General features: G+C 52.0%; 1 protein-coding gene across 1 annotated transcript; it reads left to right on the forward strand.

Annotated features, from left to right (window-relative positions):
• The first annotated feature begins 21,545 nt into the window (after window positions 1–21,545).
• Window positions 21,546–22,517, forward strand: OLIG2 (oligodendrocyte transcription factor 2). The gene has a single exon (XM_040980899.1). The coding sequence runs from the start codon at window positions 21,546–21,548 to the stop codon at window positions 22,515–22,517; it is 972 nt and encodes a 323-aa protein (XP_040836833.1).
• The last annotated feature ends 2,240 nt before the right edge of the window (window positions 22,518–24,757 follow it).

Raw genomic sequence — 24,757 nt, forward strand, 5'->3', positions numbered from 1 at the left:
CTTGGAGCTACTGAGCTATTTGGAGAAGCTCAAGAGAAAAGCAGGATGGGGAGAAGTCTTAACTCCTTGCTCCAAATGGTGCCTGTCTAGATGGACAGGAGCTTCTATTCAGTTTCTCTGATCAGTTTCAAAGACCTTGCCAAGCTCCCATCCCCGTAGTGCTTGCCTGGGAAGTCTGTGTCACAACTAATTACCCCTGAACAGTCACAGGGAGGGCGCAGCCTGCGGTCTGAAAGCAAAGGCCCTAGGGCAGGTGCTGGCTCAGGCTCCAGGAGGGATAGGGGAGCCCTGACCACCTGAGTCAGCTACTTAGGCTCCCAGCACCCAGCAGCGGGGAAGGCCACCCCTCCCACCTCCTATCCCTTTTCCCCCTCAGTGGAGGAAGATTACTTGTCATTAAAATGCTAAGGCTTGCTCACAGCTCTCTACATCCTGGGGATGTTGCCTACACTTTGAGAACGGTGTTTTTTTTTTTTTTTTTTTTGAAGACAGATTAGCAGGATTATGGAGGCTTCACATATGTTCAGCCTTACTCTTGGTATTCAAGACATCACAAGTCTGCACCACCCAGGAAGAGAAAGGGGGCAGGCGGAGGTGGGGGAAGGGCAAGGGGGAGGGGGCCTCCCCACCCTCCCTACTCCTTGCAGTTCAAAGCTGGGGTCAAGGGCATTCTGGGAATTTTTTGATACTGGGAAATTCCCAGGCAGCTCAAGAGAACTTGAGCTTTCAGCATTATTTTCCCTTCCCTGCTTTCCTCCATAACCTGGTCATTTGAGCAGAGAACAGGTGTCTGGGGCAGTACTCAGCAGATTGGCTTCAACGCAGGTACTAGGAGCTGTCCATCCCCCCTGCCCAACTTGTCTTGTTTTTTTTTTCAGTCTGGTTGTCTGTTCAGACTGTTTGGAATGTATGGAGACTCAGGTGGAGGGGCACATCTTCCAGCCTCAGATTCCCTCCCCTAAATACCTTCAACATCCAGTCCACGCTGGGTGCTTGGGATGCAATCTGGGCCTCCCACCCGATTGGCAGGAAAGCAAATACTTGAGCAGTGACCTGCTGCCTTCTCCTTCCCCTGGGTCATGGCTCAGACAGTTGTGAGAAAATCTGTCCTCAAAGTGACATATATCTGGGAATTCTCTCCCTTGCACTGTCCCACTGGATACCAAGAAGAAGAAATGACGAACTGGGATTGGCGTCATGGCATCCTATATGGGTGCCCCTTTGTGTGCCAGCTGCTCCACTTTCAACCCAGCTCCCTGCTAACACACTTGGAAAAGCAGCACAAGATGGCCCAAGTGCTTGAGCCCCTGGCAGCCACTTGGGAGCTCTGGGAGGTGTTCCAGGTTCGTGCTTCAGTCTAACCCAGCCACAGCCCTTACAGCCATGTGGGTTCGTGAGTCATGGTTGGAAGATCTCTACGTATATGTGTGTGTGTGTCTTGCAGTCTGTTGCTTGGCCTTTCAAATAAATAAAGCTAAATTTAAAAAGAAGAAGAATCACCAAGACAGTGTTGGTATAACAACCAAAAACGAGGTAAGCCACAGGGTTATTTACAGAGTGGTGGGGTGTTGTGGTGTAGGCATGGCTTGGGCCTTTGCAAGCCCACAAAGTGGTCAGAGTCCCTTCTGACACAAAGCGCCTGGACACAGAAGCAAGAGAGAGGAGCCAGGTAAGTGTAGACTGTGTGAAGGCAGCAGGGAAGTAGTTCTCAAAACCTATTAAGAGTTTCCTTCTACTGCATTGACGATTGATTTATTTTTATTGGAAAGGCATGTTTATAGAGAGAAGGAGAGACAGAAAGAAAGATCTTCCATCTGCTAGTTCACTCGTCAAATGGCTGCAGCAAATCCAAAGCCAGGAGCTTCTTCCAGGACTCCATGAGAGCGCAGGGTCCCAAGGTTTTGGAACATCTTCCACTACTTTCCCAGGCCCCAAGCAGAGAACTGGATGGGAAGTGGAACAGCTGAGACATGAACCAGCGCCCATATGGGATCCCAAAATGTGCAAGGAGAGGATTTAGCCACTGAGCCATTGCGCTGGGCCCCCATCTACTGCTTTCAGGGGAAGGTGAGGCTAGACTTGAAACCAGCACACCCTTAACTACTGAAAATCTAGAAAGATTCATGTGTGGTGTGCACACAGGAATGGTTGTTTTCAGAGAAAAGAGAAGGGAGAGAATGAAATGCCTACAAACAATGCCAGCATGCCAGGGAAAATCACCCTAAGATGGCTCCATTATTCTCCAAATGAAAGTGAGAAAATGAGAAGAAGCCGGCAAAGAGCAGCGAGCAGCATACCCTGGGATTAGAGAGACTCAGAATGAAGGCCGTCACAGAAAAGGCAGCGTGAGAAGAGGTGAGAGAATCATGAAAATCACGGAGACAGAGGAGCAGGATGACTGGGAGACATAGATGTACAAACTGGGACAACTTAAGGGTCAGAGGAATGATAAACGATACCCTAGATGCCATCCAAAGTAAAACCATGCGAAATTCTAAAAGTCAAAAGGTCCAGTTTTTCAACAATAACAAATATTTAGGGGAGCAAAAAAGAAAGAGGGGGAACTTTCCATTTCAGTCTTTACAGAGTACTGGTTGTATTTGGATTCTGATTCAAACAACTTATTAAAAAAAATCACAGGGCCGGGCGTGATAGCCTTGCAGCTAAAGTCTTTACTTTGAACACATCGGGATCCCATATGGGTGCCAGTTCTAATCCTGGCTCTCCCACTTTCCTTCCAGCTCCCTGCTTGTGGCCTGGGAAAGCAGTAGAGGATGACTCAAAGCTTTGGGACCCTGCACCTGTGTGGGAGACCTAGAAGAAGCTCCTGGCTCCTGGCCTCAGATCAGCTTAGCTCAAGTTGTTGCCGTCACTTGGGGAGTGAATCATCAGATGGAAGATCTTTCTCTCTGTCTGTCCTCCTCTCTGTATATCTGACTTTGCAATAAAAAAAAAAATCTTTAAAAAAGGATATAAGAATGTTTGTGTCAGTCTTGGAAATATAAATAAAAAAATCACAGAGGAAGAGGAGTTTAGGGCACAGAAAGGTGAGGTGCCACTTGGCATGCTCCCACATCCTCTGTCAAAATATCTGGTTCAGGATCAGATTCACTTCCCCTTCCAACCAAACATCTTCCTGCCGGACACCTTGGGAAGCAGCAGAGCTGGCTCAAGTACTTGGATCCTTATCACTCCTGCGGCAGAGCCGAATGTAATTCTGGCTCCTGGCTTTGACCTAGTCCAACCTTGCCTCTTATGGGCATTTGGGAAGTGAACTAACATTTGGGAGATGTGTGTGTGTGTGTGTGTGTGTGTGTGTGTGTAGCTGCCTTTCAAATAAGTAAATTTTAAAAACAAATTATACAACCCCAAAGTATCAACATGATGCTGGTTAATGATATTAAGGAGTTTGTATCCTTTTTAGATGTGAGACAATATTGTGGTTGCTTTACAAAAATGATAACCTGTTAAATTGCACCCTGGAATGTTCATTTCTGGGCTCACGGAAACATACCTAAGAACAGGGTTGGAGTACAGCTGAAAAAGTTCACCCTAGACTGGTATGCATCAAAGCTGGCTGATCACTGCTTCAGAGTTCTTATTACACTCTTCATATCTGTTTGTCTTAATAGCACAGGACCACTCAGATCACCAGCAAAGAAAGTCTAGAACACCCACGGTTTTATCATTAGAAGACTGTGCAGGGACTGGTGCAATGGCTCAACTGGCTAATCCTCTACCTTCAGGCATTAGCATCCCATATGGGTGCCAGCTCACGTCCTAGTAGCTCTACTTCCCATCCAGAAAATTGCTGTGGTCTGGGAAAATAGCGAAGGATGGTCCCAAGTCCTCAGGTCAACGCACCCGTGTGGACCTGTGAGGTACAGTAGGATAACCAGGATAATCTTTAGCCCTGTGGCGCCGGCATCCCATGAGTGTCATTTGTGTCCCTGCTGCCTCACTTCTGTTCCCTGCCTGTGGCCTGGGAAAGCAGTAGAGGATGGCCCAAAGCCTTGGGGCCTTGTATCCATGTGGGAGACCTGGAAAAGGCTCCTGTCTCCTGGCTTCAGATCAGCTCAGCTCTGGCCATTGGGATCATTTGGGGAGTGAACCAGTGGATGGAAGATCTTTCTATCTCTGTGTAACTCCTTTCTGTAATTATTTTAAATAAAGAATAAATAAATCTTAAAAGAAAAAAAAGATAATTTCTGCTTGCTTGTAGGACTTCTCAGAGCCTTTGGTGGACTTGCTCTGCTAGGTCAGAATCTCCAAGGCTGGGAGAGCACAAGTAGTGTGCTTGTGCCATTTGCCAGGGCCGAGTCCGTGGACTGTGAGCCCAGGCTTTGCACTCAAGTAAGGGAACCTTGTCACAGCAAGGCGCTCGACTCCAGAGTGTATCAGACCTGGGGGCTCTTGGCAGAAAAGGATGATTCTCTTCCGGAAGTGGGAGCCTAGGGCTGGAGTGACACCAAGGAAGCAGAAGCAGAAAGCAGAGGGTCTGCCACCCAGCCTAGGCCAGCAGGCATCCAGGGGGCAAAGGGACCAGCTAGGTTGCAAGGGAGAGCCAGATTGTCCACCAAGTCAGTCCCTCCTCTTGTTTGAGCTGTTGCGAGTGGGCATCTGCCATAGACAAGAGAAGGAATCGTGAGTCACCCAAGCACTTCCTCCTGGCCAAGCACATAGCTTTACTTTGCTTATTTATTCACTTACTGGTATTTGAGAGGCAGAAAGAGATAGACAGAAGCAGACAAAATCTCCCATCCACTGGTTTACTCCCCCAATGTCTGCGACAGCAAGGCTGAACCAGGCCAGAGCTAGGGGCCAGGAATTCATGCCCAGGTCTCAGACACAGGAGACAGGGAACCAATAACCTCAACCGCCAATTGTGATCGCCTAGGCTGTGCATCTGCAGGAAGCTGGGATTGGAAGAAGATTAATATGGGATGCAAGAATCCCAGAAGATGTCTTTGTCACTGCACCTAACACCTGTTTCGGGGGCTGATCTTTCAATGCATCGTACGTATGTGTGTGTGTACGCACGCTTCAGAATTCCCTACCTCCACAATGGCCTGGAACAGAGAACTTGTTTTGCCTACCACGGTGCTTCCAGTATTTGGCTCAGGATAGTAGGTGCTGAACCAGTCTTCCTTAGGTGATGGAATGGTCTCCCTATGGGACAACCTCTATTTTGCATACAAGAATGCTGAGGAATGTCCAATAACATTTTAACTGAGGCTGCTGAACCCCAAAGCTGAGCTCCGAAATCTCACACAACACTGCCTCCTAGCTGTGCTGTTGCAGAGTTAAGGCCTGGGCCCACCGTCATCTCCCTGAGCACAGGGCCAGGCTTACACAGGCAGCAGTTGGTGATGCCAGTCCAGGCCCAGGTAGGTGGGATCAGGCCCTGGCACCTCGACAAGGTGTCACCTCCACACTCTCAGCCTGCCATGGACACTGCAAGTTTGTGAATGTGTATCACATCAATGTGCATCTGAGTCCCAGCTCCAGGCCTCACATGGAGCAAGTTTCTTAAGGATTTAATGGAGATGCTCCTGTTACCCATTTTAAACCCTAGTTCCTTCATTCATGGAAGAATCATTGTTTGACTTCCTGTTGGGTCCTAGACATTATGATTGGAAAATGGGAAAGCAGTGAGGTGGCCCAGGCACATGTCAAGGTCAAGGCGATGGTGTGCTGGGAAATGCTGAACAACTTGCTCTCTAGGAGAAAGAAGAGTCTCATGGTTTCCTTGGTGTAGATGCTCCCATCCTGGCCAGTTTCAAGTGCCCCACATGATGTCCCTAGGATGCCCTTTAAGGCAAGGCCAATGACCTCCACTCCCAGCCGGTCTGAGGGACCTGTGAGAAGGAAGTGGATGTTTTCTGCAACAGGCACACCAGGGATGCCTCTAAGTCAGGACTAAGCAAGTGCCCAGAACAGCAATGAACCTGTAGGCTTCCCAGGTAGTTCCGCTCCATCCCAGGCAACACTGGAAAGCCCAGATCCCAATTTAATTCTGGAACATCTCAATTTTATTCTGTGTTGGTAGAATCACTAGGAGGAATACACTGTTATTATTTCAAGCCATCAACTCCTGGGAGAGTTTGTCACATGGTGGCAGAGAGTTAAAACAGGGACTTCCCCGACCCAGAAGTTACATCTGGATTTTGGGCTTGAACGTAAAGGAGGATGCCCCCTGTTGCATGCACCTGTTTATAAGACCACACTGTTTTCAGAAAGAAGAGTTTAAGTTCATGATTTTGATGTTACCTCTTAGAAAAAGGTTTTTCCTAGGAGCTCACAAAATCATGCAAACCTGAAAGATTGAGAATTAAGGAGTTTCGATCATAGATTCATGTTCCTGAAGCCCCTAAGATTAAAGAAATCAAATAACGTTATGATAAATTTCTTCAATTCACCTCCATAATAAATTATGACCAGACCTGTCAACGGGACCATCTAGTTATTTAAGCAGAGTTAGCTGGAATGTACAGAGGGCATATGTTTGTAGCACTTGGAAGAAAGACATAATTACCATCTTCGGTTTGCTTGGTTCCCTGTCCTTCTAATGAGTAGGATCTGTAGAGTCCCGAACTGTGAATGTGACATTTCAATAAGTGATGCAGAGATTCGACAACATTTCCATATTCCTCTTTTAAAGTCAGAGTGCCTCTGTCTTAATCCCAGCTCCTTGGCATTTATTACTGTTTGTTACACTAACAAGTAAGATTATGAGAATCCTAATGAAGGCTTCCAGTGAAAAAAACTCTGTGATTAAAATGCCATAATAACAGTTGCATGCATTTATGTGCCTGATTACCATAATCTATTTAGCACAAGTAAACACACAAACAGAAGGAGAGAAGCCAGTGCACTGCCACGTGGGCTAAAGGAGAATTTGCAATGCAAGCCAGACAATGTAAATATGTAAATGTCTTTGTGTATTCTTTTCATCTCGTGCCTTTCTCATCCTCGCTTCCTCCTCACCCCCGTTTGCTAATGAGACAACCAGGATGCCATCCCATGTGGTCCCTGCACTACCAGGCTGGGGTGCATTTGGGGACCATCTGCTGGGCCAGCATCCTAAACAGTGCCACCCAGAAAGCGCTGGATGTGTTTGCAGGCACCTTTGACATCGCAGAATAGAAGAAATGCTATATCAAAGACTCCAGCCTTTGAAGTGTGTCCTCCCAACACTTAGTTCAGCTGTTACCCCATTAATGCAAGGGCCGGGATGAGCATGGCCATGCTGTGCTCTGCTCCCCACCCTCCACCTGCCACAAATTCCATATAATCAACAAATAAAAGGCAATCATACCAGGTAGTGGAATGAGTCTTTCTTCTCTACTCCCCACTGGCTTCATTAATTTTAAGTCTTCATAAAATGTCAGGCAGGGGACAAACTGACATCTTCAGTGTGGAGACAGGCAGGGGTGTGCAAGAAATTTTCTAAAAATAGGAGCTCCATACCTTAGCAGAAAGGGGTAACCCATTTAGGAAACCACTTTAGGAAATCCACTGAGCTCCCGAACACCGTGTACTACGAAAATGGCAAAGGCAGGCGTGGTTTTCACAGAAGGACACAGACAGGGCACTGGTATGTTGGAAAGCACAGGAAAGTTCACACGTGCTGATGCTCCAAAGAGTGTTAGACACATGTAGTCAGCTCCCAGAATCCCTTGGGGGGCTCTGACTCAGGCCCCCAGGGATGCTCCAGTCAATAAATAAAATGATAAATAAATGGAATGAGGTAGTGGTGGCCGAGAACTCGCCTACATCTTGTGCATGCTTCAAAATCACTTCTAGATTACTTATAACGCCAAATGCAATACAAACGCTATGTAAAGAAAAACAACTTTGTGCCCGTCCAGTACAGAAGCAAACTTAAATATATATATTTTTTATTTTTTTGTTTTACATATATATATATTTTTTTCTAGAGATCAGCATTGTGGTGTAACAAGTTGGTCTACCACTTGGGAAGCCAACAGGCCCTAGGGGCACCAATCTGAGTCTCTGCTGCTCCACTTCTGATCCAACTTCTTTTTAGTGCGCTTGGGAAAGCATCGGGAGATGGTCCAAATCTCTTTCCCTCTTTCCCATTCTCTATCTCTGATCTTCAAATAAATAAAGTAATAGAAACAGCTTCAATCCAATGTGGATTGAATCAGAGGATAGAGAATCTACAGATACAGGGCTCCACCTTTGCATTTGGTATGAGATGCAGGTTGGTGCTCATGTGTAATATTTTGGTTTTGAATTTTTCGGCAAAAAATGTTAAAACATACCAAAAAAAAAATCCTGAAATAATTGTACATAAGGAACACTGCAGCCAAACTTAATTGAGCTTGCCTATGTCCCAGGGCCCATGCAAGTGCTTTCTATATATACTATTAAATGTGACCTTGGTCATGAAACTGAACAGACTGTTACCTGTGAGAAAACTGAGGCACAGGTGTTAAATCACTTGCTCCAGATAGACTGGTGGTCATTGAATACGCAAGGCAATGACAAGTCTTTCCAGGCCACCTGACTCCAGAGCCAGCAACTTATAAACTGGAAACTAGCTTAAAATGATGAATGCCCCAGAGGTTAGGGCTTGCCTGCTTCCGTGGAAAGCTCCTACATCCCCCATCACCCCAAGAGAAAGAGCAGGAATCTTCAGAATGTTCTGGAAAGAGCAGATTTTTTTTTAAGAAGGAAATCAGAGGGATAAAGAAGGAAAAAAGGCAAAAAGGGAAAACTAGCCCGTTGTCCACACTTAGCTGGGCACTCACCTGCCAGTATGAAGCCAAGAGCCAGATGTAGCCAATGATCGCAGGGCAGGGTTAAAGAGACAGTCTCCTCCCCAATTCGACCAATTAGCCTTGGGAGTGTAGCCTGTCTGTACCTATCTTGGGAATTGTTTTTCAACAGTGGGGAGGTAGACAATATTTTGAAATCAACCTAATAAATGTGAACAGTCGTGACGCATATCATCAACACAATGAGTGATGGAGCCTTGCTGGCAAATGACAACCAGCGCTGACCTCCCCAAAATGGGGGGAGGGACAGGGAGGTTGGGGTTTTGACCCCCACAGACAGCCCCGCACCCCTGAGCGACCTCATTTTCCCACAGAATGACTGCCATTGGCAAACAGGAGTTGGCTTCTTGCTACTGGTTGGCCCAAACCCCCACAGTCCCAGCTAACCACTGTATGTTCCCTCACTGGGTTTCCAACCTAGCAGATGCTCCTCCCACTTCCTCAGGGGGGTCCTCCAGTCCAGGTGATGAGATGCCTGATCCCCCCACAATCAAGCCACAAAGTGTCAACATGACCCTACACTGCTCCGCACCCATGCCTCCCCGCCCCAGCTGTCCAGGTGAAATCAGATGGCTGATGTCCCCAGGTCCACATCACTGGTGCTCCTGTCAATGTACCGAAGGCTCCTGAAACCCATCGAATCTGGAAGCAGTGCGGCATTCAGCAGCCACAGAACATAAAGCACAAGAGGAAAGCAGCACGACTATGGGCAGTCGCTTGGCTACTGTGGGCACAGCTGTTCCTTCAGGAAAAGGCTACACTGCCAAGTGTGGAGCCCAGTTGAAAAGCTAAGAGAATGTTGGGTATTAAAAGATGGACACATGTCTTCCTAGTGAGAGTGGGAGAAGGCCAACTGATCCGGTTCTAAGCTTCATTCTCTGTTTAAGGAAACACTGCAATCTTTCCCTTTACAATTAAAAAAAAAATTATTCATTTTGAAAATCAGATCTATAGAGTGAACAAGTGAATAAGACAGAGAGAGAGAGAAAGGTCTTCCATCTGCTAGTTCACTACCCAGATGGCTACAAGAGTATTGGGTCAAGCTGAAGCTAGAAAGCAGGTGCTTTTTCCAGGTCTTCCACATGGCTGGCAGAGGCCCAAACCTTTGGGTCATCCTTTGCTGCTTTTTCCAGGCCTTAAGCAGGGAGCTGTATCAGAAGTGGGGCAACTTGGACCTGAACCAGCACCTGTATGGGATGCCGACACCACAAACATTAGCCTGTTACACCCTGGTGCCCATCCTGACAACTCCAGGTAAAGGTCAGGACATTTTCTATCTTTGACCCCATATCCAAATGCAGTCACATCTGAGGTACTTTCAGATATGACTTCAACACCCAAACTGGTGGAAGGATAAAATATAGTTCGACCTTTGACCTAGACCTTATCATCTTGCACCATGACTGCCATGCACATTTTCAGGTGCATATCCCAAACCACCTCACAAGGCCCCTGTGCTACTGCTGTCATCAGGAAAACATGATGCATAGATTGTCCCTGAGGAATCTGCAGGGCCCTTCTTCCAGCTCCGGGAAGTCGCCTTGGATACAATGTTCGACTTCAAGCCTCTTCCCTGCTGTTGCATGTCTCCCTTTTCCTTCCTACTGCTCCCAGGCTAGAGCCCCAGCCTTGGTTTGAGGCCATGCCTTTGGGATCCACAGGCAACATACAGCACTTGAATGGGAGTGGACACAGGAGTTTAGTGCTATGACCTCATTGGTTAAGCCACCAATAGCAGTGCCACCATCTCATATGGGTGGGTGCTGGTTCAAGTCCTGGCTACTCCACTCCTAGGTCCATGCTAATGCACCTAGGAAAAGTAGCTGAGGATAGTCCAAGGACCGTACACCCACGTGGGAGACCCGGAAGAGGCTCCTGGCTTTAGTCTGGCCCGGCCCTGGATGTTACAGTCATTTGGGAGCGTGACTCAATGAATGGTAGAGTTCTCTCTCTCTCTCTCTCTCTCCCTATACACACACACACACACACACACACACACACACACGTATATATACATGTATATATATATTTGTGTATATATAACAAAATGCCTTTTTAAAAATAGAGACTTTGAAACACAAACTTTTACTCTACAATCTACATACCAGATTTCTCACATTTCTATCCTAATCCTTCAACTTGGAAGTTTTGGTTTACATCTCAGCCCAGAGAGTTCGTGGAGACACAGGCCATGGGCTTCTCTGTCCTCATTCATTTTCCAGGTCACCAGACTTTGACAGGGTGGTGGTGCCTTGCTTTGGCTGAGCCTCTGGACGTGAAGAGAGGACCACCAGGACGTCATCGTCTCCAGCAGGCAGAGATGCAGGTGTAGCCCTCCAGCGAATCAGGGGGCTGGTCTCTGATCTGTGACACAGATCTCCCCAATATGTGGATCGGGGCTTGGAAGAACTGGGTCAGCAAGCCTATCTCTGGGTCCTGGCCCCTACCTTGCTTTGGGAAGGGCCATGGGAATCTTACCCACCCTCTGAAGCTCTCCACATTGGCACAGGAGCTCACTTACTATGGGCTTGAATGTATTCTCCAAATGTAGTGTTAGGGCCCCAAGCACCTGCTCTCTCCCTCTTGATTAACACATTCCTGCCCAGGGTCTCCTGATGATCCACGATGCCTCTAGTACGTGGTTCTCATACTTGGACTCCAGCTGAGCAGGGGATGAGAAGTGAACGTGCCCTCCCTGAAAGGAGGCTGCTGCTTCTATCCTACTGGCTGCAACTGCGTCACAAGGGAGGCTGGGAAAAAGAACTCACCTGCTTGGCTGGGGGACCAATTGGGAGTTCTAGATGTACATGGGAAGTAGATCAGATTTGGAGTAACTTCAGCAATCCCACAGCTTGGGGAGGGCGTCAGGTTAATCACATACATCCCATTCTCAGTGCCTGAGAAGGCTGGTGAGAGCACCCCCAGAAATTCTGTCAGCCATTCTGACAGTCCAGGCTCCTAACAACTTCTGAGATCACAGGAGCTGTCCACTCTTTTGCTTTCAGGACCCCTGATGCCTGGGATGGTTGATAATATGGGAAGAGTTTGATAAACATCTGAAATTCACCTGCTTATAACATAAGTACTCCTTAACTTCATCCATTACATAAATATTGCAGAAATATAGATATCCCTTAGGTATCTTTGCTATATCATGCATCGACACACTTGGGCTAATCTACCCAATTACTTGGGAAAGTCACTAAGAAAGCTCTGGAAGGACTGGAAATAGTACCATATGCTGGAATCCACTGTGCTTGTTGGCTTGGTGTGTTGAAGGGGGAGATGACATGCTATGATTCTGTCCTGCAGAATCACAGCAATCTGTCTAAGCATCTCTGCTGACATCCACATTAGAGATTATATTTTCCCTGGAGTGAAGGAAATTCAAATCAGCTCTTGGCCAGGCAGTCTCTTGGCTCCATTGTAACAGAAATTGGGACAACACCCTTTACGTGACAATTCGACAACATTTATCAAAATTACAAATGCAGAGATCACGTTAATGAGCAGCACTGGTTATTATGTTTATCCTGTACCAGTGACAAGTTACAGTATGGCACTGTTACAATCTGGAAACCTAGAGACTGCCTAAACAGCGTTCAAAAGGGAACAAACTAAATGTATGTTGTGATGTCCATATCACAGAAGGGTGGCATTCATTTGAGGAAGGAAGCTTTCAATATACTGCAAAGAAGCCACAGCCACGATGTGGAGAGCAGCGTGTACTGCATGTCACCATCAGCCCTAGAAGGCAACCATTATCCATACTCGTGCTTACTGATATTTGTGGAGAACAGCTCAGAAAGCGTAAATAAGGACAGTACCTGAGCGACAGGACCATGTGGCTCATGCGAAAGTAGGAAAAAACTAACTTCCCATTGCATGCTTTAAAAATTTTGAACCATGAGAATATACTATAGATTGGAAATAAACACAAATTAACTAGTTAGCATCATCTAGTGGTACAATATACTCTTTGCCTAAGAATATTTATCCTGAGAGGCAAGGAGAGACTGGTTCCAATTGGCTGGTTTATTCCCTACAGAGAGTGAGCTGGGAGAGCAGCCAGGATCGCTCCCCGTGGCTCCTGTATGGGCAGCAGGAACCTTATTCCTGGAGCAGTCGCTGCTGCTTCCTAGGATCTACATTAGCAAGAACGCTGGGATCAGGGGCCAGAGCATTCTGCTATGGGACTAGTTCAGTTCCGGCCAGTGCGGCCATTTGGGGAGTGAAGCAGCAGATGGAAGATCTCTTTCTGTCTCTCATATCTCTGCCTTTAAATTTAATAATTGAATTAATTATAAATAAATATTTTTTACAATGCAGCTAAAAAAAAGTATTGCTGGTTTTGTAAGTCCGAGAGGGAGAAAAATACACACACCTGTTAGTTTCAGGCATACTGCCCATGGACATGCCATTGGAGAAGTATATTCATCGCAGGAAGCTCCTAGAAATAAATGCCCCATCCCAAGGGGCCCTGAGTGCTCTAGCTACTCTGTCACAAAGGGAAGAAGGCACAGGGACCATCAGGGTATCCCAGGAGCACCATCCCAGACACCATCATAGATGAGGAACATTCCCAGGAGGTGGGTCCTTGTCTATTTCTTGATTGGGCACAGGATTCCCTGATCCTCTGATTTCTGTGTTTTTGATGTACTGGGGTTAGTGGTTAAGAGAGCCATAGCAACAAAGTGTTTGTTACAGGCGTTGTAATACTGTGCGATTACTTGGGTTGAAGTGACCTTTTAACACATATTTGTAAGTGCAAACCTTCTTTCTGGGCTACATAAGGAACTTATGTTGCAACAGTTGCTTCTGGGGACTTCTGGATGGAAGTGGCTTATACCAGGGAGGCTCCCCATCAGATACCCCATGTACTGTTTCAGCTTTTTTTTCCTTTTTTAAAAAGTATTTATTTAGTTAGTTATCTCTTTATTTATTTAATGAAAGGCAAAAAGAGAGAAAGAGAATCTTCCAACTGCTGGTTCACTATCCAAATGGCCACAGTAGTCAGGGCTGGACCACTCTGAAGCCAGGAGCTAGAAGCTTCATCCAGGTTGCCCACATGGGTGGCAGGTACCCAGCCACTTGGGACATCCTCTGCTGCTTTCCCAGACACTTTGGTAGGGGAATAGAATGAAAATGAAGCCACCAGAACTCAAACCAGCAACCATATAGGATGCTGTTGTCAGGCACCAGCAGCTTTAGTTGCTTTGCCAACAATGTTTACCTCTCAAGTTTTGCTTGAAGCAGATGCTACACAGTACCCATTCAAAGTGTATTTTCAAGAGGAGGGACTTTCCATTTAGGTGGAATCTCCCCTGCCTCTTTTTCTGTTCCTCTCTTTCTTCCTTCCCGATCTTTCTTAGTGCAAGCCATACCTCATGTCCCAACAGAATAGTCTGCTTCCTTAAACAAGTGCCTTAACCTCATTCCCGGAGAAGAGGATCTTCTGTGTAGTGTTGCAAGTGGGAATAGCTAAAACTCTTCCATGTTTCCAAATCGTTTTCAGGGCAGCCAGGGAATGCTCGGCTTGCCAAACCAAGTCACTGCAAGATTTGTGCCAGTTCTCCCCTCTCTCCTGCAGACCCGGAGGTAAAGATACCCTGAGAGAGAACTAGCCCAGAGCCCACAACACCCTCAGGAAGCTAGAGGCAGGTGCCTTCCCAGACCTGCACCCTTGTGCCTTCTCACCAACATGGCTTGCACTAGAGCCAGCTGTGCAGGAATTCCAGCTCTGACAGGCTTCCCACTGCTGCCAAGAAGAGGAAGAGCCAAAAAGGCAATGGGTTGGTGTAGCACCATACTGTCACAAAAGTGTCAGGGAGATCTTATTACAAAGCCCGAGTGCACACAGCCAGGAAGGATGGCTGAATCAGGACGGCAGCTTGTGGCAAGGGCTGAGGATAGCTGCTTTCTGTGTCATTTCCTGCTTTGCTATTTGTATGGGTGTATGTATTGTTAAAGATATAGTTTATTTATTTGAAAGGCAGAGTTACAGAGAGAAAGAGAGATAGAAAGAAAGATCTTTCATCTACTGGTTCTCCACAGGTCTGAAAGAAGGAGCCTCTTTTGGGTCTCCCACGTGGGTGCAGGGGCCCCAGCACTTGGGCCATTTTCTGCTGCTTTCCTAGACACATTAGCAGGGAGCTGGATTGGAAGTGGGGCAGCCAGAATTCAAACATTCAGGATGTCAGCATACTGGCTGTGATTTTTTAAAAGCACTTATTGCATTTCATTCAACAGGTGGTCACAGGGTTGAATTAAGGTTAAATGAAGATGTAGTTTAGGCAGATAGTAGAAGATGGACTTTGTAAAAAAAAAAAAAAAAAAAAATCCTCAGGAAACAGACTGTGAGTTCCAAAGTGAGGCTGGGTCCATGTGGGAGAGATAGTCCCAAGGACCTGAAGACAGGAGCAGAGTTCTGAAACTCACCAGCAGGTGCATCACCCTGGGGGCAGTGGTTACACGGATTTAGGGGGTCTGGGTGAACCCTCTATTTCCAATACGGGACCATAAAGACATGCAGAGGGGTGACGGGGGGTTGTTTCTCCCTTAAGTTCCTGGTTCTCAGCAGCCAGGTAGTGTCATTGTAATAAGGGAAATTCAACAATAAAATTCGTATTTGCGTCTTTAACGTGTATTGGAGAGAACGAAGAAGGCAGCAGGAGCCAGAGGGATATGGCAAGAGGAGAAGCGAGGGTGTGCCCGACCTCCCGCCTTCGCTTCTCGGTTCTGGCGAAGGACGCACAACTCCTCCGACTCGACAGCGTGGCCAGCTGGGCTCTGCAGGCCAGGAGTCGCGTGCCGGCGCGGTGTCCAGTGTGCGGTGTGGGCCCGCAGCGCTGCCCCCACGCGGCTGGGCCTCTCCTGACTCTGGAGCTTCCCAGCGCCGCCGCGGATTCCCGGCTTGCTGAGCCACCGGGCCAAGCCGAGTGAGAGCACCGGACACCCTGGAGTCCGTCTCACCCAGTGTGTCTATTCCCTCCCGGCGGCGACCTCCCGACGTAGGAGCCCATCTCCGGCCCTGAGGACCCAGGGCGGGCGCTCGGCTCCGGGAGACCAGTCAGGTTCCTCAAGGCCTCAGGAGCCTGTGGGTGGCTCTCTTACTTGGGGCAGGAGGGGGGGGAATACCCCCTGGAGCCGCACGCCTGTGATGTCTCCTTAGGCTGGGGGCGGAGATGGGTCCTCGAGAAACAGAGGAAGCAGCCGTAGACCTCAATAGGGATTTTTGAAGCTGGGCTAACAGAAGGAAAGTGTTAACTTCTTGGGAAGCTGTGGAAACCCTGTGGCATCTTTTACTGCTCTGGGGCACAGAGAGGAGCAAGTCAATACAGACTTAGCCAGGACGAAAGTGGGGACAGAGCAGTGCTGGCCAGGTACGAAGCTGAGGAACAAGAGATTGCCAGGGTGGTGGGGTAACCCACCATTAGAGTCTGCTGTCCTTGCTGCTCCTGCGGCCCCTTCTTATACCCACAGGGGAAATAAAAGTCGCAGGGGTCCAGCAAGCTGAGCAGGGCCACAGCAGCTTGCCCTGCCGCTGCCCATGAAGTCACAGGAGTTGACTTCCAACAGGCAGTCCCCTTAGTTGCACTCTGCAGTGTGGCTCTGGGTTCCCAAGCTACTAGCCACTGTGCCTGTGCCCTGGAGCTGTCACCTCTTGGCATCTGGCTCTCTGTAGCTCACCTGGGTCTCTGGTGCAAGACAGGGAGATCCCCTACTGGTGCTGGCAGTCCTGTTCCCGACTCCCCATCCCTACCTATTCCCGCAATCAACTCCCACTTGAGGGAACACGCATTTGCTCCATCAGAGAGGAACAGTGCCCAGGGACCAGGCAGATGCAAAAGGCTCATCCTGGCACTGGACTGCCCCACCATCCAAGACTTCCATTCTTGGGATCAAACAGGAAATCTGCACCTCCCTTGTAACACCCACCAGGCAGTTGTACATACGTTGAGCTCAGTGAAAGTTCTGTCCCTTCTCAATCCAACAGTAAGGGCATCCCATTGTGAACTTGAGAAGTTAAGGTTAATAGTGCTTGGTGACCTGGGGTGGGGGTGGAGGGACCCTATGGATGTCTCACCAGTGTGCAGAGATCTCACAGTAAAGTCTGGACAGTGAACAGGAGAGGTTGTTAATCTGGCCTTTGCCAAGTTGATTCTGATTTGTTGTTTTTCTTTTCCCTTCCTGGGCTGAGCAGCTCTCGCTCTTCCCCTCCTGTGCTCAGGGCATGTCTCTGAACTTTTCCAGGGCACCCCAGGGAAGTGTGTGTGTGTGTGGGGGGCGCTCCTGGAATTGCAGGGGCTGCCAGACCCTCAAACAGCTGGAGCAATCAGTAGGATGGAAGAAGCATTGAGAGGGGACGGTTGGCTTTTTGTTCTGAGACTCTCCCAGCAGATACACCCTGGGAAGCCACCAGTACCTTTTAGAAAGTCCAATGAGAAATGTAGACAGGGAGAACAACTCAAGCTCTCCCAGTGTCTGACACCCACATTCCCCTCCCGGGGTGCACCCTCTGCTTCCAGCCTGGAGCAAACAGCTACATCTCTCCCCAGGGGTGGTAGAAACCGACTAAGTGCCCAGCACAGCTTCTGGTCCCTATTAGGAGGTCACAGTTGTCCTTAGCAGGAAGCCACCGCCCTGTCATTTTCACCTGTACCCCTGGGCCAGTATTCCACACCTCAGTGTCCAAGGAGAACGTCCAAGAAATAATCACGCGCTCTTTGTTTGCATGTGCAGACTCATAGTACCCGTGTTTCACACCAGCGCAGGACCTCCGCATCTGTGTGCGTGCACAAGAATTTATCAAGCGCCTGCCACCTGCCACCAGGGCCCCATTGGGCCGCAAGCACGGCCCTGGCCGACACAGGGGGCTGTTTGGGGCGACCACGTTGGGCGGGCCCTGGGTGTACAGACTTCTGTGTTGCTCGGGGTCTCATCGCGAAAGTTCGGGCGCCAAAGGCTGTTGAACGTCCTGCATCCTTCCAGGTTTCCGGACCAGAAACAAGGGCGAAAATTCGCCGTTTTTTCTTTCTTTCTCTTTCTCCTCCCCATTCTTCCCGGTACCGAGAGCCTAGCGTTCCAACCGCCACCTCTGGCCAGCTCCGCTCATGGAAGCCACTCTCCCGGCAGCCAGGCGGAGACGTCGCCTGAATGCGAACAGGAAAGGAAGCAAAGAAGGGGGAAAAAAAAAAAAAAAAAAGGCCCCGGGGAGGCCTCGGCAAGCGGTGGGAGGTCCGCGCCCCACGGTCCCGCGCAGCCCTCCAGGCCTGCCGGGTTTGGCTCTGGCTGCTCCCTGGGCCTCCCAGGCTGCCGAGCCAAAGGCCGGCTCCGACACGCACCGGGCCTTTTGTGCGAGAGAAACACAAAAGAAGGGAGAAAAACGCGTCTTCCGTTTGGACGGAAGAGGCCAAACAGTTCCAGGACGCCCCGGCCAAGCCTAGAACTCCCGCCGCCCAGACCGATTCGCCTCGGCAAAGCGAGTACGCACTCCTAGGGCAGAGGCTGTGGCCCAAGCAGTGCACGTTGATGGGAACGTTTGCGCGGGAGCGCAGGGACGCCGGGCCCGGGTCCGGAACTCTGAGCGGGACTCAGGAGGCCGGACGCAGGTGGCCTTCCCTCCTGTTTTGCTTTTATTCCTGGGGGGTCGGAGTGGGAATAAGAGCTCAGCGAGTGGCGCCCGGTTTGCCGGCTGGACTGTAAGGAGCCTCGGGAGAACATCGAAGGATCCCATCTCGCGAACAGTGCTGGCGAAAGACAGGACGTGGTGGCGATCCGCGAGCGCTCAGCGCGCTGGGGAAGCAGGAACGGCGGGAGACGCCGCCGCACAGCCCAGAGGCGTCACCCTCGGCTCGGGCTGGGGTGGTCACGGGGGCGGGCCTCGAGGGGACCTGGAGCGCAAAGCCAGCCCTGCTGCGGGCGGACGGTCTCTTCGATATTTTGGACTCTGAGGAGCGCCGCCAGCTTGAAGCCCTTCTCGGCCTCCAACTCCAGCCATTGGACCAACCAGGCCCGCGCACTCTCTTGGCGGAAGGCCGGATGCGGGAGAGGCACTAGTAGTAAGCGACAAAGGAGAGGAGCCACGGGGCCAAGGCGTCGGTACAGCCGGCCGGCAGGACTAACCTCAGCTTCCGCCTGTGTGGCTCAGACGCACTTGTAAACGCCCAGCTCTACCCTCCGACGTAAGTGTCCTGAAGGGCGAGCCCCTCCTGCCGGCCTCACCGCGGGTGGCCCGAGCTGCCCCACAGCGGCGACGCTCCAAGGTCCCGCACTCTTCCCCATCGGCCTCAAGGTGAAGGATTCCTCTAATCAAGCGGCTTCTGGGTCGTCTTCGTAACCCCTGGAAGATATATCGTCACTCTTCACTTCTTAACTTCTTAAATATATATTTAACGGGTGGCTGCCGAGCCAGCTGGAAAACATGTGGGCTGAGAAATTATGCTCTGGAAGGCACGAGGCTAGGCCCCTGACGAGACCTCCTCCCCCCCCTCCGCCCCGTTCCATTCACTCTGTGTTGGCTTTATTCTGCAACTTTGCTATAAGAAAGGTCGATTATCTGCTGCATTTTTTACGTCTGTTGTGTGTGCTAATTTTGAAAAACATGCACGCATATTAAAAAGTCCCAGGTGAGGGTGGAAGCAACCAGAGCAGTACCAACACCCTCTGACAAAACTGGCAGTGGTGTGTGTGTGTGTGTGCGCGCGCGCGCTGCGTCACGAGCTCGCTTGCATCCCAGATCACAAGAAACAAACTTCTGGATCTCCAAAGAGAATCACTTGGGTGGGGGGCGGGGGGCGAGGGAGGGAGGGAGGGGGACGGGAAGGAGGCAGGCCAGGGTTTGGGGAAAAGACTGCGTGTACCTCTCCAAGGCTTGCGACTGCAGAACACCCTGCACTTCACCCTGTTTCTCTCCGGAGGCTGGCCGCGGACGCCACCTCTGTATTTTCCCACCTGCACAATGGGCAAGTGCGTAGGGCCCTTCCGAGTACCTCCGTTAGGTGCTTCTCTGGAGCGGATTGATTCTCCGCTTGATCGAAGGTTTCCAGGTGTCCGCCAGGAAAATGTGTCCGAAACCGGGCCCACCGGAGGATCCATCTCGCTGCCCTCTGACCTCCCATTGCGCAGAGGCGCCTAGAGCTAGGTCTTTGCGCACCGGCTCCTTCTCTCAAGGCTTAGAAACCCTCACAAAGGCGAGGATGATACTCGGGGTCCACTGCCAATAGATGCTGTGGGAGTGAGGGGCGCGGGACACAGTCGGTCCTGGCGTTGGCGCGGTTACTGCGCCGAGAAACGCTCTTCCCCACGCTCTTCCCACTCCTACCCAACTTGAAGATCTCTTTGGAAGCCGCGTTCTGAAGAGTCGGTTCCTTCCCGACCCTCCCGGAGCTCCTTCAGACCCGGCCCCCAGCTGGGGGCGCTCCCGGCCACCCGCAGAATGCAGCAGCGATCCCGAAAGCGCAGCTTCTGCGACTTGCTTTTCCCTTTACATTTGGGGGCTCCCAAAGGCGCACATGTTGATGAAACCCACCGCTGGAAACCAGCGGTGGGAACGGAGAGAGGAGAGTCCGCGCACCAGGCTGCCGGGAGCCGTGCCTGTGGTGACCCCAGCCCAACCCAGTCCGCGTGCGGCGCGCGTATTTTCTTAGAAATAGAGCCACGCTCTCGCTTGCCCTCGGCCCTCGGGGCGCGCCGGGCACCTTTCGGTTTCCCCACAAGCCCACCCGCCTCCGCCCAGGCGGGTCTCGCAGCGCCCGGCCCTCCTCCTTCAGTCCCCGCTCGCCCAGCTCCGGAGCGAGTGTGCCCATTGGCTGCACGCAGGACCGGGAGGCGTGTGCCGCGTCGGGCGGGTTTCATTGAGCGGAATTAGCCGGGATGACATCAGCTTCCCAGCCCCCCGGGCCGGCCCCGCTCATTGGCGCGGCGGGCCCTCCACGGCAAGCACATTGTTCCCCGCCCCCCGCCCGGGCTGCCGCTGCCGCCTGCGCCGCCGCCGCCACCCGCCTATAAAAAACCAGCCGAGCCCCGAAAGGTGCGGATGCTTATCACAGCCCGAGACGGCACCAGCGCCCCGGGTCCGGCTCTGCGCGGTGGCGGCGCTTCGAAGTCGACTCCTCCATACCGCATCCGTAGTAAGTGTCCCCGCCCTGGTTCCGCCCAAGCAGCCCCAGCTCAGAGTCCCCAGGGATAGACGTACCCCCAAATCGGCTACGACCTAGGATGCGACCCTAAAGGGGGCCGTGGGCTTGCCCTCGCTGAGCAGTTTTCCGGGGCCGGGAGTAGGTGATCAGACCCTCCCTCTCCCACACCGTCATCCAGCATTTTTGCGCTCTAAAGCCAACGCCCGGGCGGCGCGACGGCCTGCTTTCTGCCCAGGGTGGGAGATCCCGAGTACGGGTGTACGGGTGTGCGAGTGTGTACGCCACGCGGTGTCGACCAGGATGAGGTAACTGCATCAAATAGTTTTCGCTCCTTGGTCCCCGGTTCGTTCCAGTCCCAGCACTCAGCTTTCCCGTTCCTAATGGAAGGCACAAAGTCCTCTAGGATGCCCGTCCACATCGGGACCCCGGATACTCCCTAAAACAACCTGTGGATGAGAGGAAGGGAGAGATTGGTCACCTAACCTGGGCCCCGGGCCGTGGCGCAGGCGCGGGGAGCTGTCCAAGTTCTAAGTCTGTCTTTCTCTCCGAGAGCCCAAGAAAGGAGAGGATCCTGCGAAAGCAGCGGCCATCCACCTGGGCCATGGACTCGGACGCCAGCCTGGTGTCCAGCCGTCCGTCGTCGCCAGAGCCCGATGACCTCTTCCTGCCGGCCCGCAGCAAGGGCAGCAGCGGCTTCACGGGTGGCACCGTGTCCTCGTCCACACCGAGTGACTGCCCGCCAGAGCTGAGCGCCGAGCTGCGCGGAGCCATGGGCGCAGCGGGCGCGCACCACCCCGGGGACAAGCTCGGCGGCGGCGGCGGCTTCAAGTCCTCCTCGTCCAGCACGTCGTCGTCCACGTCCTCGGCGGCCGCGTCGTCCACCAAGAAGGACAAGAAACAGATGACCGAGCCGGAGCTGCAGCAGCTGCGCCTCAAGATCAACAGCCGCGAGCGCAAGCGCATGCACGACCTCAACATTGCCATGGACGGCCTGCGCGAGGTCATGCCTTACGCGCACGGCCCGTCGGTGCGCAAGCTCTCCAAGATCGCCACGCTGCTGCTGGCGCGCAACTACATCCTTATGCTCACCAACTCGCTGGAGGAGATGAAGAGGCTTGTTAGCGAGATCTACGGCGGCCACCACGCCGGTTTTCACCCGTCGGCCTGCGGGGGGCTGGCGCACTCGGCTCCTCTGCCCGCCGCCGCCACGGCGCACCCAGCGGCGGCGCACGCCGCGCATCACCCGGCGGTGCACCACCCGATCCTGCCACCTGCCGCGGCCGCCGCCGCCGCTGCCGCTGCCGCCGCCGCCGTGTCCAGCGCGTCTCTGCCCGGCTCCGGGCTGTCTTCGGTCGGTTCCATCCGGCCTCCGCACGGCCTGCTCAAGTCTCCGTCGGCCGCAGCGGCTGCCCCTCTGGGGAGTGGAGGCGGCGGCAGCGGTGGCAGCGGGGGCTTCCAACACTGGGGCGGCATGCCCTGTCCCTGTAGCATGTGCCAGGTGCCTCCGCCGCACCACCACGTGTCGGCCATGAGCGCGGGCAGCCTGCCTCGTCTCACCTCGGACGCCAAGTGAGAGCCCGTGGGCGCCGGCGCGTTCTGGCGAGTTGGGGGCGGGGGTTAGGGAACCCGAAGGGTCGGTGGGGAGGGGGGAAGGGAGTCTGCCCATCGCTGTAGTGGGCTCTAGAACTGTGCGGTGACCACTAGAGACACGGGACCTCGGGCTACGCGTGGGTGAATTGGAGTGAGGGCGGCGATTGCAGCTGCGGGCATCCCCAGCCGCCCCTGAGCTCGCTCTTAAGCTCACCGAGTCCTGAGGAGATGGACGACCTTGGCGCCCCGAGGACTCGGTGGCTTGAAACAGCCCTGGTGAAGTGGGCACGGCCTCCGAGAAAGACTCTACTGCGCACATTCCTCACTGGAGTCCCCTGCCCAGGGACAGCTTCTAAAAGCCAGATTCCCCGAGAGCACAGCCGGACTCCCCGACTCGACCAGCGCTTGGTGGGAGGGTAGGGGCGCGCTGGTCTTCTCTTTCCTCCTCCTCTCTCGGCCGGCCGACCCACTCCTGTAGAAATCTGTCCCCGGTCTTTGAGTGTGGACCCTGGCCCGGGATGGGGAAAGGAGTTGATTCGAAACTCGCGTTGGGTAACAGAGGCCCCTAAAGATCGCGTCCAGTGCCCGGTATGGGGGTGCGCCCAGGCTACTTCAGCTAAGAACTGTGATGGCTCTTTCCAGCCTGTTCAGCCGATTTGGAGGTTTGTGGTTTTCTAGGTCAACTGTGGGTTTCCCCCCGTTTCCCAACAGTATGGACAGACGCTACGAACAGAACTACTTGTGGATTTAAGTAACCCCAAACTGCCGATTGTGGTGGGAACGCCGAGGGGTGGTATTTTTGTTTTGTTTTTAGTTATTTAAAAAGTAGGAAGCTAGCGGTCCCCCTTTCTCTTCGTTGAGCACAAAATTGATTTTTCTGACTACGGGCTGTGTGTTTTGGTGTCCTTCAGGTGGACCGCCCAGGCAATGACGGTAGCCATGAAGATAGCCTGGACTATTTTTTTTTTTTTTTTTTGGTGTTGGGGTGGAGGGGGTACAGTCGTCTTTTTGCGTTGTTTCTTTGAGGGATGTGTGGGTGGCCTAACGAGGAGGAGGTAGGTGCCAGCCCCACCGCGCACGCGAGTTTCCCCCGGTCTGGGTTTCTCTATAGGATCACGGAGCACCGCAGGCCTTAAGGCTCCACGTGCGTGCGGGGCGCGCCTCCAGGAGCCTCGCCTTGAAGGGCTCCGCAAGCACCTGCCGCGCCGCCTCCCCCTCCTCCGATAGCACGGCCCCTCGCAGAGAGTGTATGATCTGTTTTATTTTTGTAAAAAAAAAAAAAGTGCTAAATAATATTTATTACTTGTTTGGTTGCAAAAAAAAAAAAACGAAATAAATGATCCAGTGTTGAGATTTTAAATAAAAATGTCAAAGTTGAGCGTTTTGCGTCAGTGGGAGAGAAGGCTCAGGTGACCGGGGACAGGGTGCAGGACGGATCCTGCGAGGTCGCCTTTGGGGGTATGTGCCGAGAGAACGGTAACTTCGGCTATTTTCCACAACTTGCTCATTTTTATTTTGTGTTCGGGCGCTTCATCCGCAGCAACTTTCCCTGGAGTTAGCTTCGAAGCAGGTTTTCTTCTCGAATTCTTGGAGCCTTCCGCGGCTGAAACCTCGTCTTTGGCGGGGGTACAAGAGCTGCGGCTTCCTCCGCCCCTGGGCTGGGCTGCGGTCCAATCATTTAAGGGACCTGCTTGGGCCTCACACACAGCACCGGCGGGAAGGCTGGGTCTTGGCCAAGCGCCGCTGAAACGCTGGGCGCTAAGTCTCTCACCCTTTCTCGGTCCTGGAGAAGATCCCCACCCCCAGTCAGGCGCCAGACCCCGGGGCTCGCTGCACACAATGTATACAATCTCCATACTGCAATATAAACCTAGGATGTGACTAGATGAAGATTTGAAACCAAATCTTGCCCTCAGGGGCGCGGATCGCTTAGAGGACTGGCCAGACGCGGGAGCCGCAGACTCCAGCAGCGAATGGCCAGCATCGTCTCTCTTGGTTACAGGGCAAGAATGCCCCTGGACCTGCATGGGGCGTTGTGGGTGAAGACTTACCTGAATACAGAATCATTTCTGGGCCCCTGAGCCCGGTCCACATAGGTGCCAGTTGCTCCAGCCCCGAGCTTGGGACAGGAACGTGTGGGTCCTGCAGTGGGTAACTTGGGCCCTACGGGCTTCCCCCGCAGAATTGAAGGCATATCAGACGAGGGGTGGGGTAGTCAGTGGT

Source organism: Ochotona curzoniae, unplaced genomic scaffold (assembly GCF_017591425.1).
Source record: "Ochotona curzoniae isolate NIBS_2020 unplaced genomic scaffold, NIBS_Ocur_1.0 contig_3498, whole genome shotgun sequence".
In the NCBI taxonomy this organism is placed as follows: Eukaryota; Metazoa; Chordata; class Mammalia; order Lagomorpha; family Ochotonidae; genus Ochotona; species Ochotona curzoniae.

Coding starts and splice junctions, on each gene's coding strand:
- OLIG2 (XM_040980899.1), top strand. CDS start 21,546: ATGGACTCGGACGCCAGCCTGGTGTCCAGCCGTCCGTCGTCGCCAGAG.